General features: G+C 39.1%; 1 protein-coding gene across 1 annotated transcript; it reads right to left on the reverse strand.

Annotated features, from left to right (window-relative positions):
- Positions 1–231: 231 nt before the first annotated feature.
- On the reverse strand, positions 232–20,991 carry invs (inversin). Its single transcript, XM_056762105.1, has 18 exons — positions 20,836–20,991; positions 19,994–20,105; positions 14,025–14,109; positions 13,750–13,916; positions 11,727–11,900; positions 10,198–10,365; positions 9,312–9,492; positions 9,129–9,238; positions 8,833–9,004; positions 8,347–8,502; positions 8,027–8,256; positions 7,840–7,946; positions 7,556–7,765; positions 5,382–5,617; positions 4,606–5,287; positions 3,205–3,410; positions 2,206–2,310; positions 232–1,349 (listed from the first exon to the last, which is right to left on the reverse strand). Exons 2-18 carry the CDS (start codon positions 19,994–19,996, stop codon positions 1,231–1,233), a joined length of 3,111 nt encoding a protein of 1,036 aa, XP_056618083.1. The 5' UTR covers positions 19,997–20,105; positions 20,836–20,991; the 3' UTR covers positions 232–1,230.
- Positions 20,992–21,025: the final 34 nt, after the last annotated feature.

Genomic DNA, 21,025 nt, shown 5'->3' on the forward strand with positions numbered 1-21,025 from the left:
TTTCAAATCCGTATAATTTCTTTGTTCTGATGAACACAGAAAGATATTTGGAAGAATGCTTATAACCAAACAGTTCTTGGCCACCTTTGACTACCATAAGAAAAATGACAATGGTAGTCAAAAGTGCCCCAGAGCTGTTTACTGTCCTACATTCTTCAAAATATCTTTTGCATTTAACAGAACAAAGACATCTATAAAGCAATTTTCCTAGTCAAGGATGGCCAAGAATAGTTTAGTTACAAACATCTTTCTCTGTTAATCAGAACTAAGAAATGAATACAATTTTGAACAACTTGAGATTTACTTAATAAATAAAGAATTTTCATTTTTGGTTGAACTGTTCCATTAAATATTTACAAAGTTCTGCAAGATTTTCTCTTGGAATCAACAGACAATAATAAATGGTGTGAAATTGCTTTTGGCTTAGAAAATGCAACAGTGCACGCAGACATCAACTGTATCAAATTTTGTTTTTATAAAAGCATCTAAAAATATGGAAATGATCCTTTTAGTTTTCTTGCAGGATAGGCTTTCATTGTTTGTCTTTCAAAAACAGATATTTTCCATCACTCCTTTTGACATACAAGACTGTGCAATTCCCCCCCAACATATAAACTGATGTATCTTTACCAGCATAACATTTTAAATAATACATCAAAATGATGTAAAAAGTATTATTATAATGGATTATAAAACTATAAATAATTTAACCCAATTTAGTGTTGCAGTAGAATAATACGATGCAATGATTATATAGCAGAAACCGACTGAAAATATTTCTGGAAGAGAGGTCAATATAACTTGTGTATTTAACACTCTTTACTCGCCCATGCAGGTGGTTTTGTAATGCGAGGTGTACATCAACTTTATGACAGGTATATGACCTGCTGATGATAGAATTAAAGGTTATCTAACACATTTGTTGTGTTTGTGGTCTTAACCTCTAAACCCTGGGTGACACTGCAGATTCAGACGTGAACCCAGATGATGCGGAGCACACGAGGGCTCTCACTTTCATTCTCTTGATCTCCACCCACTCATTCACTCAACATATCTCCCACACATCATAAAGATCTCCCTCCTCATGTTCTTTCAAATGAGTTTTAAGTGCATTGACATATCACCCTCGAGTCTGTTAGATCAGTCAGGGATAGAGTTATTCCCTGCAGGAATCCAAACATTTTTTAATGAAAATATTTTGGCACGAGTGCATGTGTTTTGGGTCAAGTCTCAGTTCTTGGTTTTGCTCTGCCCGCTTTGACTGCCCACACTAGATGGACGCAGATGATAGGAGTATTGCTTCGCCTGACTCAAAGAGTCTGCCAGGTTCACACACTCGACGGCATTCACTGAGGATAAAAAACAAATTTGCGTATGACACACATAGTTATGCATTTCGCAAGAGCTTCTTTCCGAAGCGACTACGATTGTATCGAATTGTGTGTTTCCTTAGAAACCCCCTGACTTCCAAGGGGGCCTCAAGATGACCAATTATTTAAAATGAAGACAAATGAGCACTGAAATACATTTAAAATTATTGTTTGGCCATTTTTATTACGATTAAAAAAAATTCAGCTATTGTCAAGCTCTGAAATATTTCTGTTTTTGTAATTGGGAGGGGGCCATTGAAAATTATCGAGTACAGTGGGGGTCTTTAGAGCTGTGCATCCAGAATAAAAGTTGCATAATGTGCATATTAATCTTGTATTTATAAACACACAAACATGTATATATATTTAGGAAATATTAACATGTATTTATTTATATTTACCGATAAATTACATATAAATATTTATAAATAAACTTTCCTGTAGCTCAGTGGTAAGAGCATTGCGTTAACAACGCCAGGTTGTGGGTTCGAGCCCAGGGGATTGCAGATACCTATGTAAAATGTATAGGATCAAGCAATGTAAGTCGCTTTGGATAAAAGCGTCTGTCAAATGCCTTAATGTAGATATAAATGTAAAGAATTGTTCTATTTTCTATTATTCTTAAATATATGCATTATTTTTATAAATACAAAATAATTCTACACAATTACGCACAAACTTTATTTCTGGACGCAAATAATCAAGATTCATCTTTCGACAGCCTTTCCTTGAAATCAAATCAGTTGCTTTCGTGTTGCTAATTCTGTGTTTGATTGAGCTACAGAAATACACATATAAAACCTTAATGTGTGTGTGTGTGTGTAAAAATACTCACACTGTTTGTTTGTTTTGAGTGACAGATCCAGCAGTAGTTGGCTTTGGCTCTGTGTCCTGAGCGCAGTGGCCCGTAACGACTGCCCCCTTTTCGCTGAGGCTCCACCTATACCAAATAAAACACGATTTGTGATCCTTAAATGTAATAACGTGTATTTTTCGTCAGACTTAAATAGACATCTCTGTTATTTTAACCACAACTTGTGACGTTAATGCAAAGTCTGACAGTATGGTTTTGGTATCAAACATGCAGGTGTTTGAGCATGTGTCCGTCTGGCAGCATTGAAGAGGTTGGGGGGATTGGACGAAGTGTGGGAGACAGCTCGACATTCCGACTGACAGCAATGAACTTTTCAAAGCGCCGTGACTGTCGGGGAGGAGCGGGGAGGGGAACAAGCCTCCGTGTGTGTACATCTACGTGCGTGTTTGAGAATGAGAGTGTCTGCCCCGCGCACCCGTCATCACCTGTTCATGTCTACTGAAGGTCAGTAGCGTTAACTGGGTCGAAACTCCACCTTATCAACAGATATGAAAAGGGGAGTGAAAGTGTCTCGGTGTGGAAACGCCACACCCCCTTTTAATAAAAGTGTAGTTCTGCACTGTTTGTGCTTTAGATGTACATGATGCCTGAAATTATGTGTCTTCTTTGATGAAGGGATTACATTTCTTTCATCATTTAATCATCTTCATGTCATTTCAAACCTGTATGACATTCTTTCTTCTGCAGAACACGAAAGAAGATATTTTGAAGAATGTTGGTAAGCACAAAACATTGGCCCTCATTGACTTAATACATCATTTGTGTTTCCTTAAAGAAAATAAAGCACACAGGTTTTATATCACATGAGGGTGAATAAATGACAGATTTTTTATTTTTTGGTGAACTGTCACGTCACGTCAAACTTTATTTCTAAAGCACAAAGTCAAAGTGATTGAAAGTTATATTTGCATCACAGTAAACAACAAAGCTGTCGGCAGAACATCAGCCTCAGAAACTCACCGTAAATATTTTGAAGCACTGAGCTCTTTTTTCCTGTGTTCCTGATGGGAGGAGCCTGAACCTCACAAGTTGTTGAAAGGTGGGTGTGGTCATTATAGGTCGGCCACTCCCATAACAACTGAATAAGCAGGGCGGTGACTTCAGTTGGCGACGCCCCTTTCACTGTCTTGCACAGTAATTTATGAACACGACCCCGAATACAAGACCTGAAGAGAAAACAACATTTTACAATTGCAAACAGACCAGTCAATGCAGGGCTTACATAACATATCACGGCTGTCCTTCTAAAAACATGTATCTTCATATTTTTTCATAAATCATTTTATTACGTCACTGGGTTTTACAAATACCTATAAAACGTAATTACAAGTGCTTAGCAACTTTGAAAACACCGTACTTAAATGTAAAAAGTACTGTGTTTTCCATGATCCCCATTCCTAAAGCTTTAAAACCATTGCAACTTAGTTTGTACAAAACTTAAATAATGCACAGCACCTATTAATATTTCACATTGAAGGGATCATATTACACGGCTAAAATGAATATTATCGTTTGTGTAGTTTTGAATAGTACCATTTAACGCTATATTTTCCACATACCGTGCATGTTTGTATCTCCTCTTAGCCCCGGCTCTCTGAAACGCGCTGATTTTTTACAAAGCTCATTGTTCTGAAAAGCTTTGTGAGCTATGATTGGCCAGCTAACCAGTGCATAGTGATTGGTCGAATACTGCAAGCGTGTAACGGAAATGTAACGCCTCTTACCATATTGGGAACATCAGGTTCCAAAGCAATTGTACTGACAGGTACGTCCACCTTACTTGCGTATCATTTGGGCGGTCTAAGTCAAATCATACCACGAACTGACGTAGATTTGTGGGGGTGTGGTTACACGAGGCGTTTCAGGCAGGTCTGGGTGAGCATTCGCTTTTAGGTAGAATTCATCCTTTGTTCCTATTGTTTAATTTATGGTGCAATTTTACATGTCTAATACATGCATGGGCAACTTACCACACACCAAAGGCACAGAAAACACATATTCGCCCCATATGACCCTGTTAATAATACCTTTTAAACAGTATGTGTATGTTTGATATTAGGGCTCTGAATCCTATTATTTGGAAAAGCCATTAAAAGCTAAGAAAAACGTAAAAAGCACTCTTTCAGCCTCCATTCCCTGCACAAACACACGCAACTAAATAAAAGGCCTATTCAGGCGACCTCCCCCTTAGAGGTGTTGATGTGCAGGTTGGAAAAAAGTCCATGCCACAGCTCAAACAAGCACATGTGGGCAACATATGAGCACGCACTAAAGGAATCTGCCAATTTTTTGCTTTCTCTGCACTTATTTTAAGAGGAATTGTGTGGCGATAGCAGAAGCAAAATGAAGAGACATGAGTACCTCCTCCATGCTCTCTGAATCACACTGGCTGCGTGATGTTTACTGTGCACACTCTCTCTCCTCTTCTCTTTGTCCACTTGTTTTCTTTTTGCTTTTTCTCTCTCCACCCCTGAACATTTCTCATTCTCTCTCTCTCCCTCTGACCTCGTTCTTTTCTCCTTTTCTCTCTCCGTCCGTTTCTCTCCCTCTCTCTCTGAAAGTCGTTCCTTTTGTCGTGTACCAGAAACTCTTTCTGATCTGGGGATGTTGGATCGCTGGGTCCCTGCAGATTGAGGTCCTGCTGGCTTGATTCCTTTGGATGGTGATCTATGAGGGCCATCTGCTGCATGATTTGACCTGACTGTTGAAATGGTGGGAGAAGGTTCAGATAGTGAGTAGGACCCTGTGTTCCTGGGTCGGGTGTGTATCGCTGGTTTAAGGGTTGCTGTGGTCTCCATGTGGTTTGATGGTCCATGGGTCCCTGTGTGAACTGGTTTGGCACTGCCTGGGCGGCTGGAGCCAGCGGGCGATCGGCGCTCATATGTGGAGCAACATTCTAATGACGGACACGTGTCCGTAACACACGTTTCACCTAGAAAGCCTAAAGCCTTCTTGCTCAGTGGGGTCACTGTGAGGTCAGAGGTTACTGAGGGTTCTGAGGGGAGAGAAGACAATGATGTTTTAGCCTCTCTCATTCTGCGCTCTGTAGAAGAAATAAAATGAAAGAACGGGTTAGAAATCGATTTATGTTCATATTAATATTTTACCTTATAATGTTGCTCATCTCATACACCCACCAGTTCTGTGTTGTTTCTCTCTCCTGCTCTGTGATTGGCTGTTATGAGTAGCTGAGCTTTTCCTGTGTTTGTGTCCTTTAACCGTTATTGGATCTTTCATCTCAACATTCTGCTCTGCTACATCCAATGACAGTTTTTCCACTCTGGCAGCGGCCAATGAGATCTGCTGTTTCTGTTTCGCTCCGGTCAATGACAGCTGCTGCTTAGCCTCGCGCCTGCGCTCCACCTCTCTCTTCCTAGAAAAACAGAAACTTAAAGTAGTCAAGGAGTAGTTTATAATGAGTGTCATTACAAATATTCCAATAAAATTCTAATTTTAATAATAATAAATATTAATTAATTCATATTAAAGTAACAAACAAATTTATTTCTAAAAGTTAAGCACTTATATTCAATATTTGCATGGCCTCTGTTGTTCATTAATACTGCTTTTTATAATATGCTTTTATAAAATGTTTATATTAAATACTTTTTGATAATATACCATGAATGTGTCCTAGGGTGTTATATATATATTTTTTTGCAATAAATCATTATCATTAGTCATCATTTATGTTCTGGCAAATATCTAATCAATAAAAAGTATTGAAAAGTGATTGTCAACTTTGACAACACAGTTTTTAATCATTTAAAAAGTTAAGTATTTTTTAATTTCCTAGACAGATTTATTTTGGACATCAGAGGTTTTGGAAGGACAACGCTGATATTCATCATAGTGTGAAAAAAAAACATTTCGAAACATTTAGCCTACAAAAAAATTAAAATATCTGTCCGACTGAAAGAGGAGCTTTGAATAATGACCTGACAAAACTGTTGCAGAAATCAAATCACATGAAAAAGTCACAAAGTATCACCCAACGGTTTAAATATACATGGTTACTTTCTTTCATACAGGTCTAAATCTGACATTAAAAACTACAATCTGAAACTCCTTTTGGTTAAAAACCGTTGCACCGTTGCATGACCCAGATTCCCAACCAAAATAATATTAATAAAATTTTAATACATTTTTCACAAAATCACGTGAAAAAGATATGATTGTAAAGTATCCTGCAATTTTATAATTCAAACAGAGCTGGCGATAAAGAGGCAAAAGTTATGGACTGCAGCTTTAAATGGATATTTAAGAGGCTTAACTAAATTTCCCCATGTTTCACTCGCCCTCAATGCATCCTTACTGAATATGAATTTCATCTTGATAGAAACATCTGGTTAACGCTCAGGGATTACAGAAGCTAGACATTATTTTCACTGTCAATATGGAATTTCTCTTACACAAACGCATCGATGCGCTCAAGAAGTCCTTTGTTAAGACCAAGGAGCCGTGTGGATGCACATTTTGGAGCTTTAAAAAATTGCACCGCATTCACTCCCATTCTACGCCTTGGAAGTAAAATGATACGTGGTATTAGAACTCCGACTGCATTATTCTTCAAGAAGAAAGTCATATTCAGTCAGGATGCCTTGAAGGTGAGTATAACATGAGGAAATGGAGTTTGCCTCTGAAATATCCCTTTAACTTGCAAGCTTTTTTTGACAAAAACTTAATAAACAGGAACACCTTTGAATGTCATTAAGCAAAAAAGAACAAACAGACGGATAGAATGTAAGCAAAATAACAGATTGGCAGACAATGCAAACAAGTTTAAATGAAAAGAATGTATGTTAATGTCGGTACGCAGATGCTGAGGAAAGGTGTGTGTTCATTTATCCCGAGAGCTGACAGACTCTAAATGTCAAGCTGTTGAGCAGCTGAGCTTTGGCCAATTAACAGGAAATGAGGGAGGCTCTCTCTCTGTCTCTCTCATCTATTTCCATTATTGACAGCAAGAAATTGATGCTCATATTCCTCAGCAGGCAGGTAGATAGATGAGCTGCTACTGAGCAAACACACATAATTAAACAACACGTATTATATTCATGCAAACATTCCGTGTCAGCTGTGCTGAGTATCTGAGAGCACTCTCGCGAATCTGATGCCACATCAATCAGCGCTGGGTGTGAACAGGGGTTAAACTGGACACCATTCAAACACCTCCCATTGTGATCTTCATTTGTTCATGCATCCCATTTTCTGTACGCTACGGTCTAGTTTTGTCCAATACAGTACACACGTTCCATCTTAACTCCCTTCCAAACCCTAAAAGTTGAATACAACATGCATGTTTACTCACTTAGCAGCGTCCTTGCGCAGCTGTTCGTGTCTCATTAGGAGCTTCTTGCGTTCTTTGAAGGTCAGCCGGACCTTGTAGCCCTTGTAGAGAGCCTGGATGGATGAAGCGGCAATATCCTGGATGGCGGCGATGGACAGAGCTCCATGCTCCAGTAGAAACTGCGTAAGTTCTTGATGTTCTCCGAGAAGGGCGTAGTCTAGAGGAGTGTACCTACATACACAGAGCTTATATTTAACAGCCATTCAGAAACACGAAATGATCATGCGTGTGTCAGTGTTTGTTACCTCTCCTCAGTATGCTCCATGTGGTTTGGGAAAGTTCCGCATCCCAGGAGCAGCTTCACGGCATCAAGATAACCATTATTACAGGACCAATGGAGCGCAGTTCTCCCCTTAACACATACACGAAGATAAAATTAGGCTCGGCTTAAAGTCATGGGTGGCTGGGTTTGGGCGTGCTTTGGAATCATACCTCCTTGTCCTGGATATTAGGGTCAGCATCGTGTTGGATAAGCAAGGCCATGCAGTTGATGTAGCCGGCATACGCCGCACACTGTAAAGGAGTGCGTCCGGCGTGGTCCTGTAGATTCGGACTGATCCCGTTCTCCATCAGCAATTCACACACCTCCGCATTACCACCAAGAGCCGCCCAGTGCAGTGCAGAGTGACCGTCTATATCCACCAGATCAACGCGTGCCCCTCCTGAGCAAAAGCATAGATATAGTAAAACCAAACTCACCATAAACACTGTGAACTGACTCTAAACATATTTCCAGGTGTTGGTTGACAAACCTTTGATGAGTGTGAGGATGACGTCTCGATGGCCCATCTCACAAGCACGAAACAGAGGCGTGTGTTTCATTACGTCCAGAGGGTCCACCATGGCTCCTTTTTCCAGCAACAACCGTACAGTCGACACGTGACCTGAGAGTGCGGCAGCATGAAGCGCTACACACAAAAACGAGTCATATAAACTTTTGACCCTAAATTGCGGATTTGACATTTTCAGTCAAATCTTAAATACAATTCAGAGAATGTACAGTATTGACATTTTCTAAGATGATGGAAACATACATAAGTAATGGATGTGACAAAAATTGACACGTTTTTGAGAGAGAACATACTTTGTAAGATTTCTGTGAAATAACAATATTTTTTACGGTAAGTTTGACATTGGCATGGATTTGCACTAGATAGCATATTAAACTCATAATTCGTATTATCACTCGGAAATGTTATTAAAAATGTCAAATCTGTGATTGTGTAACTGTTCCGCACCTGTTCCACCATACTTATCAGTCATGCTGATGTCCAGGTCTTTTTTTAGGTCCAACATAATCTTGATGACATCATCACTGCCCTTCCCAGCAGCCCACATGAAAGCTGTTCGTCCCTCCAGATCGGGCTCATCCCGCACTGAGTGATGTTTCAGAAACACTGCAACTGTATCCTAAACAACCGGCACGCACATGAAAAATAGCTGAAACAACAGCTGGAAGAAATCCAATGTGCAAATCAATTGAGAAAATATTTTACAAAGCGCACACACAACCACACAATCACAAAAGTCTTACAGCATAGTTGCTCTGAGCACCATAATGCAGAGGCGTTGCTCCCTGACTGTCTGATGGAATCATCCCAGACTTGTTTCTCTCCAACAGGAGATGGACAATCTTTGCGTGACCTACACAAACACACAACATGCATTCCTGAATGCAGAAGTTGAACTTAAAAACTGTGTTGCTTTAAAAGCGTACCCAGCAGTGCCGCCCAGTGCAGCGGAGTTCTGAAAAGGTTGTCGTAGGCCGTCACGCTGCAGCCCTCGTATGACGTCAACACTTCAACCACTGCTTCATTCCCATCAGCCACTGCAAAGTGCAGAGGGGTTCGGCCTTCATAGTCCTGCCAGTTCAGCAGAGACTCCGTGGGAGCCGCATCCTGCCATACAGAGAAATAGTGGCGTTGAGGTCGTAAATAAATCAACTGGTTTTAATGAATCTGCTAGAATGTGAGAGAAGGGTATTAATTCATATAGACGGTTTCAGTGGCAACAACATAAACCAAACATTATCAGGCCCAAATTTAACTTCCGGTAGAACTCCCCAAAAAATCCATAACTGTTGAGTAGATTTCTTTTTAATTGAATATACAGTATATATTAATATAAATTATTATTAACATAAAGAAAATAACAATATAATATCATAACTAGGGCTGTCAAACGATTAATAGCGATAATCACATCCAGAACAAAAGTGTTTATATAACATATTTCTGTGTACTGTGGATATCAATTTTGTATTTATAAACACAAGCACGTACATGTATGAATATTTAGGATTTATTTATTTATTTATAAAAGTATGTATTAATTTATATTTAACAGTAATTCAAATGATTTATAAATGATTGTTTGTTTTATATTTTTCTTTTTCTATATGCATGCATTTGACTGCGGTTTTAAACACAAAATTATTACGTACTGTACACAGACAAATATTATGGAAACACAAAACTTTTATTTTGGATGTAATTTAATCGCGATTAATCGTTTGACAGCCCTAATCACTACAATTTATTATATATTATATAACAAGTCAATAATTTATAGTGTGAGTGAAATGGAGAGCACTAGGGACTCACCAGGATACAGCGCACAGTGCGGGTGGCATTTGGGTTTTTGTTATGTGCTGCCCAGTGTAACGGGATCTTGCCCTCGCTGTCCGGTATTCCGATGTTTGAATCATGCTTGATGAGGAGCTTAACATGCTCGGGGTGATTATAGAACGCGCTCCAATGCAGAGCTGTTTGCTGGAGAAACAAAAGCAGTGAACAAATATGCAAAAATGCATGCAGCCACCCTTCATTACCCCCGAATAAATCATTTATTCACCCTAAAACCAGTAAACCTCTACTGTAGAACACAAAAGAAGATATTTTGAGAAATTTCTCAAAGTGGTTTTGCGTCCATACAATGGAAGTTAAGGGGGGCCAATGTTGTTTGTTTAGCAACATTCTTCAAAATATCTTCATTTGCGTTCACCCAAGTCATACAGGTTTGGAATGACATGAGGTTGAATAAATGATAAAGGAAGTTTCATGTTTGGGTGAACTGTCCCTTGAAACATTTAAACTCAAGGATAAGCCTACGTGGAGAGAGAGGTCTTAAGGTGAACTAGAAGAATTGAGCTATTTTCTGCATCTAGACACAAAATAAGACCCATCATGAGAAATCAGGATTATACTTATCAAATTATTACAAAGCCAACAGACAGATAAGAGCCTGCAAACCTACCTCCGTTTTGTATCTCAATGAGTGAACACACACACACACACACACACAATGATTTAAAACAGGAGTCTTAATAACCCTGGTAGCTTTGAGCAGTTTGTCTGTGGAATGAGATTTTAAATGACGGCGTATCTAAAGAGTCCCTGTATGTGCGTAGATCATCGGAAAGTAAACCGGAGTGAATGTTTACAGTAATTGGAGCCAAAGTGAATAAAGCTGCATGTGGTCTGGTAATCTGGTGCCGTTGATAGCAGTATTTCCCAGGAAAGCACAGCTCCCGAATACATATCTCCTTAACCTCTTTCGTTCTATGGTCGTGCATTTTCTCATCAAGGTTATTTCTAGAAATCGTACACACTACACCTAAGTCTAGTCCATGCAGCCTTCACAGCACCGAATATTAACATTCTGAAGTTTTCTGCCCCAGTAAAAAGCAATAGTTCTGTCATCAGTTTTTATTTACCCTGTCAGAATTTGGTGTTTGCTGTATTTCTTTACCTATATTGTGAATATATTAAAGCATATTTCTAATCAGCAACTATGATCTTAGGTTGGTTATGGGACAAGTCTGTGGTACGCAGCGAGGGTGCGATCACGTCACACAAATGAGGTTAACATCGCGATGAGACCCCGAGCCTACTCGGCGCCTGGCAAGCTCTTGTAGTAGCGCTGAGAAAATCACTTTTATTAGACAATTTAAACAGAACTCATATCCTCCAGTGAAACATCAGAGGGTGCGGAGACCCCCTGCTGCTTTATGGCATATATATATAAGCAACCACAAACACACAAACACACACAATCTAACCTCACATTCACCCCATTTCCACGGGTACCGTTTGAGGGGGCAACGGAGGAGTCAGATGTATATGTCTGGTACCTTATTTCTGTCCTGTGTGTCCACCTCACCAGGTGCCATGTGTTTGAGGAGCAGAGACAGAGGCTTGAGACTGGAGTGACGGGTTGCCAGGTGAAGCGGAGTCATTTCTTCCAGATCCTTCAACCGCCAATCAGCATGACGTGACAGCAGCAGTTTCATGAACCGCACATTTCCCTAAAAATAACAATTGTAGATGGTGTCAGCGGCAATAATATAAACAACCGTTACGTGGCCAAAGTTAACTTTGGGTAGACCTCTGCAAAGAATAAATACCTGTTGAGTAGTTTTCCTTTAATACAATGAATATTAATAGAAATGGAAATTTATATAGATTAATTATCAAATAAATTGTTATATTATAGCCAAACACAGATCGGAAGTTAACTTTTGGCCAATAGTGTGTCCGATAACACCGCCTATACTCTAAAGGTAATTGCACAAGTACTAAATTTTAAATAAATACTTCATCACGCTGTGTCAATCATATTTACACACTGCCTCCGATATTTTTGTAAGTCATAAAAAAATTGTGTTTATTTCTCTGTGGTTTTCACATCCATAGCAAGCTTCTTGAGAGATTTTGACAATTCGGAGAACACCGCGGGAAAATCCAGGATGGCGTCTCAGTGCACTTTGTCTTGCAGCACAAAGTACTGTATGAGAAAGTTTTGCGTTTTTATTCGCAACTGTTTTATTAAAAGGCATTGGACTCAGTGTGCAAAGTTTCGGTACGTGACAAATTTTTTAGATAACGAATACGAAAAACATTTACGAAAATTTCGGACTGTATGAGCAAACACCTTAAGCTTCTTGGTTATATCAGAGTCAGTTGCAGGTGGTATTAAAGGGATAGTTCAACAAAAAGTGAAAATTCTCTCATCATTTATTCACTCGCATGTCGTTTAAAACCTGTATATGAGAACACAAAAGAGGATAATTAGGTGAAATGTCTCAGTGGTTTTGTTTTCATACAATGAAAGTCAATGGGGAGCAATGTTGTTTGGTCACTTTTGTGTTGTGAAGAAGATCAAAGATCATACAGGTGTGGATTGACATGAGGGTGAGGAAATGATTCAAGAATTTTCATTTTTAGGCGAACTATCCCAGTCCCTGTTTAGAAAAATGTATGTGGTGGAAGATAAGTAACCAACATTTTGATCCAATTTTGCATTTTATAAGACTATAACTTTAAAAGTGTAAATCAGCTAAAATGCTAATAATTTTTGAAATGCTAAGGAATATAATAATATATCAATATATATATAATATATATAATATATATATTTGCAGTCAAAGCTAATGCAAATAGACTAAAAAAGTTTTTTTTTAACAGTAATTTTGATTTCATGGGACCCCTAAGCTTTCTATCAGCAGAAAACAGCAGATTTTATATCTGGATTTTACAAAAACTGTGTCAATTCTGTCAATTATGTCCAGTGTCTCGCAGGGGGACGTTCATCGTTGTGCCACAGTTTGAGGCTGAGGCAGCTGTTTATCCATCTAAGAGTCTGAATGTGGCTATGAGTGAATGGCCCTCCCCTCTCATCAAGAATCCTCCCAGGCCTCCTTAGCTCCCGTGTAAAACATTCTGGGGAGAACCCTTGTGTGTGTGTGTGTGTGTGTCAGTGTTCTCAGTCTCTATTCCCAGCCCAATTAGAGTGTTAATCCCTTAGCTACAGCTCTTATTGATCTAGATGTCAGAGTGTAACCCATCAATCCATTCTCTCCCTGTCTGCCTCTCCTCATCTTCAACTGCTCTCTTCCCCTCATTCTCTGCCCATCCTCAACTAGTCTCCTCTCCTCATCCTCCATTCTTCATGTCTCCTCATCCACTCTCCTGTTCTCTCTTCATCTTCCTCGTCTAACATTAACCTTCTCTCTTCATTCACGACATCAAGTTTAAGTCAAAACAACAAACGTTGTCATATTTAAATCTCAGAGAGAAATGTGACCGTCACAAACACTAGAGGGCAGTAAACGCTAACAACACAAGGTCAGAGGCAGACGGGTGAGAGTGTGTCACCTTCTGTGCAGCCAGGTGCAGTGCGGTTCTCTGACTGTGGTCAGTCTTGTTGACGGCGCCACCGGCCTTAAGCAGAACTTCAGCACAATCCAAGCGGTCAGCAAGCACACAGTACATGAGAGGAGTCCGTCCAAACTGATCCTCACTGTCCCACAGACGTGGCTCCGCTGGTGACAACCATACGTAAATAAGTCACAATTTTAGTTTATAAGTTAACTCCAAATCTGAAAAATGATAGGGGGTTATTGTTTTGCTTTCATGTATGGGCATCATACCTGTGATCAGTTTCTGCAGGGTATTCTTATCTCCATTCACAGCGGCCGCATGGACCTGCGATGGATTCTGGGGGAGCAGCATCGCCTGGTGCGAAAATACACATCGGCAGTCAGTCATGAGCAGATCATCACGCTTCCGCGCTAAAACAACATATAGGTGCTCTTTTTTTAAGTTAAGCTTTGAATGGTGACCATCTAACCATCACATCCGCTCACAGTGGCTCAGCTGGAATTCTGGGTAATCCTCAGACAGGAAGTAGCAAGGAGGGGGCAAATCCCCGCTGGGACACACCCTGCTTAATTCATCTCTTATTTATGCTCATCAATATTGCAAGAGCATAAAAATCAATTACATAAACAGATACGTGTTAAATGTGTATGTGAGCAGTTAAAGGGACAGTTCTCGCAAAAATGAAAATTATGTCATTTACTCATCCACATGTCGTTCAAATCCTGTATGCATTTTTTTGTTGTGCGCAATACGAAGGAAGATGTTTGAAAGAATGTCAGAAATAGATCTCATCCCACATTTACTGCCATAGTAGAGGAATAAATACTGTGGGAGTCAATGGGGGATGAGATCTGTTCGGTTACTGACATTCTTCCAAATAGCTTCTTGTTTTCATCAGAACAAAGAAAGTGAATCAGGTTTGGAACTATCTGAGAGTGTTTAAATGATGACAGAATTTTCATTTTCACTATCCCTTTAAGAAACAGGATACTATACAAAATATCATATATATACAATTTTTTTCTCAATGGCTGCATCTCACATTCATTCAGTCTTTCTTCTTGACTATTCTTTCTTTCTCTCTCACACACACACAACTAATTTAGCCTCTGTTCTCACGCACCTCATGAGAGGGTAATTGGGGTTAGTTAATGCAGACTCATAAAACTACTAAGAGTTACAACTACTCCAGTAGCATGTGTGTTTGTGTGTGTATCTTCTGATTAAAGCCTATAAATGCTCTCTGATACACTGTAATTCAGATTTATGTGACTGTGTACTTAAACTAAGGAAATCAGACATCACAGAAACACACAAACAAACAGTCTGCTTTTTGGATTCCAAACTTGGAAAAAGACAGCAGGGGTACTTTCTTTGAGAAAGGTGTGCGCACCGAGGAGTGTACTATACGTATACTTCAGAGCGTGTCTCGTCCGACCACAGGTTAAGACTGTGCGCGAGCAATCGCGTGGGAAGTGATTTTCCGTGAGAGAAGGTTTTTATGGAGGCTTCGCTCATATCGACCACAAGCTTTCCTCAATCTCCTACAGACTCGTACGCGTACATACATGCAGACGCACACGCTGAGGCTTAATAACAAAATTGCCTGGCATACAAATCAAAGAGTCTTCTCTCAAATACACGAAACAAAGGTATTAGTTTGTTTTTAAGAGAAGACGGTTATTTTCAACATGTAGATTAAATGTTTAAAAAAGTAAGAAATTCTCGGGGCACTGGCTAAATTTATAATCATATATGCATTATTATTTTGACTCATTTAATCAAAAATATTTGTATTAGTTAATAATTTAGTTAATATCAATCATGCTTTTAGCAGTCCCAAAATATATAAAAGCATCTGTTATATTAATATATATGAGTTTAGTTTTTTTTTTTAAATAGAAATAGAAGTAATGTCATTTTTTTACTATTTTTTTTTGTTTCAGACAAAGGTCAATTACAAGCATTATACAAAAAACAAAACAAACACACTGATCGCTGTTTTAGACACACTTTCCCACTCAAACTCTGGAACGCATTAAGCATTCATGCGATCTGCACAAGACAGAGAGCACTTCAACTTCGATGTGTGTGTGTGTGTGGGCAAACATCCAGCCTGTCTAGCCCAGCCAAATGATCCCCCACCAGCATCTTACTGAACAACCAGCTGAGTCAGGATTTAGGGAGAAATAGAGACAAAGAATAAAAAAGAAACAAATTATGAAAAATAGGGTCAACAGTTGAGCCATGATCACATTTGTTTATAGCATTGCATTAAAACATCTCTGATTGACAGCAATCTCTCCCATTCCAAAAACATATTTTTTTCGTTCAAAGTATCAAGCTAAGAGACTTTCATCTCCTTTCATCTAATGCCCAGAGGGCAAATCTTCCATACTTTGTCCAAGGAGAAAAGGCTTCATGCTGTGGATGCATGGAATCATCCCTGTGGATACCATCCGTAGTGTATCTTGAGTGACATGATCACCTTGTGCCTCATTAGCTGTGGTTTCCCATAATGCTGAGCGACAAATGAGCCCCTCCGGTGAAGGAGGTGTGGCTTCCAATGGGCAAAGTAATGCAATTATGTAGTTCCAGGGGTGTCAGTCACAACAACTGAACAACATAAATGCTATTACAGACACAAACAAACTCTGTCTAACATATGTGTTATGTCTACAACATGTTTGCAGGCGCTCATGAAATCTGCCCACACAGAACTGGTCCTTGCCCACACAGATGACTGCAGAGTGGGATTGCTCGCATTATGGAAAGTCTGTTATTGGTAGTCTTCAATACATCCCCAGCACTTTAAGCATTTTTTTATTCAATATTTTGACTAAATTTGTCTTGTTTTAGGTACCAATGAGTGGCGATCTCTCACATCTGTTTAATGGTTAAATCTGAAGAGTTTAGATGCAAAACCTTTTCATTTAAATAAACATTTTTCATCATTTCCTACATTTACTTTTAATTTCAGACCAGGCAGTGTGTGGTGGTATTCAGTGGGGTTTGAAGCAAATTTATTTGAGTAACGTATACTACGCGAGGAGAGCATTCATTCTACATCGTAATCTCCTTTTTGACGGAGGTGGCTTTTGGAGAGTTTTGGATCTCTTCGTTTATTCCAACAAATTTGGTTAAAATATCAGAGAAGCAAATAAAGAAAAACAAGTAGATAAACCCCGAAAAAGTATTTTTGTCTATATCTGCCAATTGGGCCAAATTAATAATTTAATAAACTTAAATTAAGTTTATCCACTTTAATACATTCATGATTATTTTACCTAACCCATAGGCAGATATTTGATCTGGTTTTAAGCACAACACACTTAATTGTGATTGTTTTCATCAATTTTCGTTCAATTTCATTCTTCTCAACTGATACGGACTAGGCGGTCTAGAATAGACTTTGAGCATGCGAAATTCGTCCAGACTGCACTGAGAAAATGGGTGGGAGAAAGATATCCTCTATCTTTTAAATTGCTGTACAAAGAGGTCAGGCTGTAACGTTTTTATCTTCTAGTGGTCTTACGCACTCACATGATGCAATTTCGCAGGTCTGAGTTCACCAAACTTGAACTTTGCTTAGCATCTTCGGACTGGCTTCCATTTCCAGACTGCCGCATTCGCATGCGTATAAATGGAAGGCAATGCACGTGATCAGCGCATAAATGTATCTTTTTGACTTAAGAATGTTTAGATTTGTACTAGAAAACAAAGATTCATTTTTGATCGCCGAGACATTTTTGCCCGACAAATTGTTTTGCTTTTGCCCCTTTAAGAGATCTATGAGCAAACAAAGATCTCAATCAAGATCTGAAACTTTCTTTACTTTAGTGTTTGTTTCTATATTTGAACAATTTTGTAATATTTGCTTTTTTCTTGTTGTTCTCGTGATTATTTTCTCATCCTAATTTTGAAGGCACCGTCTCGCTTCCCCAAAAAATTTGGTCTGTATGTTTTCATCAATGGCATCAGTCGATGATGAACTGAAGCTGCGATCAGAAGCGGCTCACACAGGTAGGAGAACAGCAGTGATTTGAAATGCCCTGGTCTGGGTCCCTGGAGCTCACATGGGGCCGGGTTCCTATCATGGGTCTCTTGGGGGCCGACTCAGGATGAGGGGGAAGTATTATAGCAGACCCTATCTGACATCTCTAATGAGGCAGCCTAGAGAGAAATCTCTCTATTCCCCCCTCCCGTTCTCGTACTCTCGCTCATCTCTGTATCTATGTTTCTTGCTTTCTCTCCCTACCATCTATCCACATAAACACATGCGAAGACTCGCACAGCCCCCTAGGCTATCCCCTCTCCTTCCTACAGCGACTAATTGGGCTAAATCTGTGATCTAATTAAACGTCCAATTAGTAGGAGAAGGGGCCATTTAGCCGCTGGCTACACCGCTGTGCGCGGGAAATAATGTGATTGCAAAACAAACAGAAAATCAATGAGAGATACAGGGGTGGGGGGACAGAGAGAGAGAGGGAGAAACAGAAGGGGGAAAGGGAGAGTGAGGGAGACAGGAAATGAAAAAAGATGAAACAACATTTGAATCGGTCGGGTGTTTATAAGATTATAAAGCGATGTGCCACACACTGTGGTTATCTCAACGGAACAGATCATGTAGATGTGCATGCTTGCGTGATCTCTTTCAGTCGTGACCCTGTTAACACACGCTAATTAAATGATTCTCAAAACACACATGTTAACTGCATTATTCTATCCATGCAGTCAGTAAGTACATTATTCTATTAACACGCTCAAAGAACCATAAAAATCAGCACATCATCAATTATTTACAGCTCACTTAACCCTAGAGAGCCAAGACTCCCTCAGAAACATTCACTTACCCTTCACATGATTAAATATTAATATAGGGGTTACATTTAACATTGAGCACAATGAATGGACTGTCTCCATTCTTACTGTACATGCCGAGGCTGAAGACAACAAGAGTCATATAAAGTCTTGCAGACGATCTGACAACATCGATGACATCATCAATTAGCAGGTTAGAAGCATGCACTATTATACTCCAATTAATTGTATTCTATTTTAATCCATTCAAGTTGTTTGAATTATGAATTCTTAGATTCTTCGTAAAGTAATATATCGCTGCTGTACTTCTAAAACTGTGTATGTCTATAATTTAAGTTTTTTAGTTTTAGTCACCCTTCACGTCCCTCACTGGGTTTTGCCAATCCAACCAATAAAAAGCTTTAAAAATTGCTTCTCAACTTTGACAACACAGTATCTAATCCTTTACCGGTCCAGTGTGTCATTTTTGGAAGATCTCTTGACAGAAATGCATTATAATATACATTGCTTTCTTCAGAGGTGTATAAAGACCTTACATAGTGAAGCGGTGTGTTTTTCTTACCTCAGAATGAGCTATTTCTATCTACATACACCGCGGGTCCACTTGCATGGAATTCACCATGTTGTTTCTACAGTAGCCCTAAATGGACAAACTGCTCTACAGAGCATGTTTTTTTAAATACGTTACGTACTTCAGCTGAGAAGCAAAAACGTGACATCATAGCCCCATGACAGCCACCGTATGGCTTTGAAAAGGAAGGGAAGGGGTTGAGACTCACTGCTAGATGCCACTAAATTTCATACGCTGGACCTTTAAAAAGCTTTCATGTGGCTCAGGGGTTAGAGCATGGCGCTAGCAACGCCACAATCATGGGTTTCGATCCCAGGATGGCACATACTATATAGAAAAATGTATAGTATAATGAAATGTAAATTGCTTTGGATAAAAGCGTCGGCCAAATGCATAAATGTAAAAAGTACTGTGTTTTACATTACCTGAAAAACAGCGGGTCCCCTTGCATATATATATATATATATATATATATATATATATATATATATATAAATTAATTTGAATCGATTATTTTGTGTAAAGACAAATATATATAAATAATATATATAAATAAACTTCAGGCGACCTTGCAGTCTTTTCTGAGGCCCTGTCTCTCTCTACCACTTGCTAACAGTCCTCTCTACCACTGTACAGTTCAATTTAAGGCAAAAGCCCCAAAATGTATCTTATCACAGCTCATCTTCTCCTATTTCTCACAAGACATGTCTCATCGTCTTTTTTCACTCTCAGCATTCCTCTCCTCATCTCCACAGCCATCACACCCAGCACCGCACTCCCCATCTCCACAATTACTTAAAGCAAAGCACTATGTTTCTTAGCAGAGCCTATGTTTCTGATTCTTACCATGTTGATGTCCAGGAGGCAGGAGAGGACTCAACAGATGTTACCCAGCTAAGCGAACCCTCGCTGGGCTTGGCGCAGCCACAGGTCCCCCCAGCAGCTATGATCTTGTGTTCTGCAGGAGAGAAAGCAGATCACTCACACACAGAGCACAAACCACCTGCTCTGGCCTACTGTGCCAAACACTGCCAGTGCCCTATGCCAAAACTGAATTAAAAGAGTGTGATAAATAAATAAGGCGGTCAATTAAAACTAATTCAAGAAATTGAAATTACCATTTGCATTAGTATTTGGAATTAGTTATATATTTGACTTATGTCCGAACATGATATTATGAATAGCAAAATCATCATCATTACAGTATTTCGATCGTTATTTATTGCGCATACAACAATAAGAATAAAAACATTTCTTCATTAGATCTCCCATCACCAAAGTTCAAACAGCAAAAATCGCTTTGCACACTTTGTGATAGTGTGATTTACAGTAATAGAAACAATAAAGTTTTCTTAACGTGGTTCGTACGTAATAGCGAATGGGTTATGATTTCTGAGGCAAAACAAATAAAAGTTGAAGTACTTAATTTCATCTATTTATTAACACTTTTGTCGGTGTAGTTCATCTCTTGATCTCTTCATAAACACTTAAATAATGTTAATAAAATCCTTTTAATAAATTAACACGACACTCTCACGAAATAACAGCAAACCTTCAGCTAAGAAAGTCCATTATTGGTTTATAAATAAGTTATACATCCCGAAGCTGGATGTGTTCGCATGTAGCTTGACGGCTAAATACTTTTATAAATCTACGTTACACAGTTGGGAAGCGATGATGCAACTTACCACATTTAGTGTGAAACACATTTATTCTGATACGTCCATTTCTGCCATTTAATAAATGCCACTCGTTTCTAAAAGTTTGCAACGTTTCCGATGCTCTTGTACTTTTTATCACTTTAGCCCCGCTGCGGTCAATGATACTCCAAAATATCTTGAGACCACAACACATCTGGGCACGTAAGTAAATAAAACT

The sequence above is a fragment of the Triplophysa dalaica genome, chromosome 12 (assembly GCF_015846415.1).
Source record: "Triplophysa dalaica isolate WHDGS20190420 chromosome 12, ASM1584641v1, whole genome shotgun sequence".
Classification (NCBI taxonomy): Eukaryota; Metazoa; Chordata; class Actinopteri; order Cypriniformes; family Nemacheilidae; genus Triplophysa; species Triplophysa dalaica.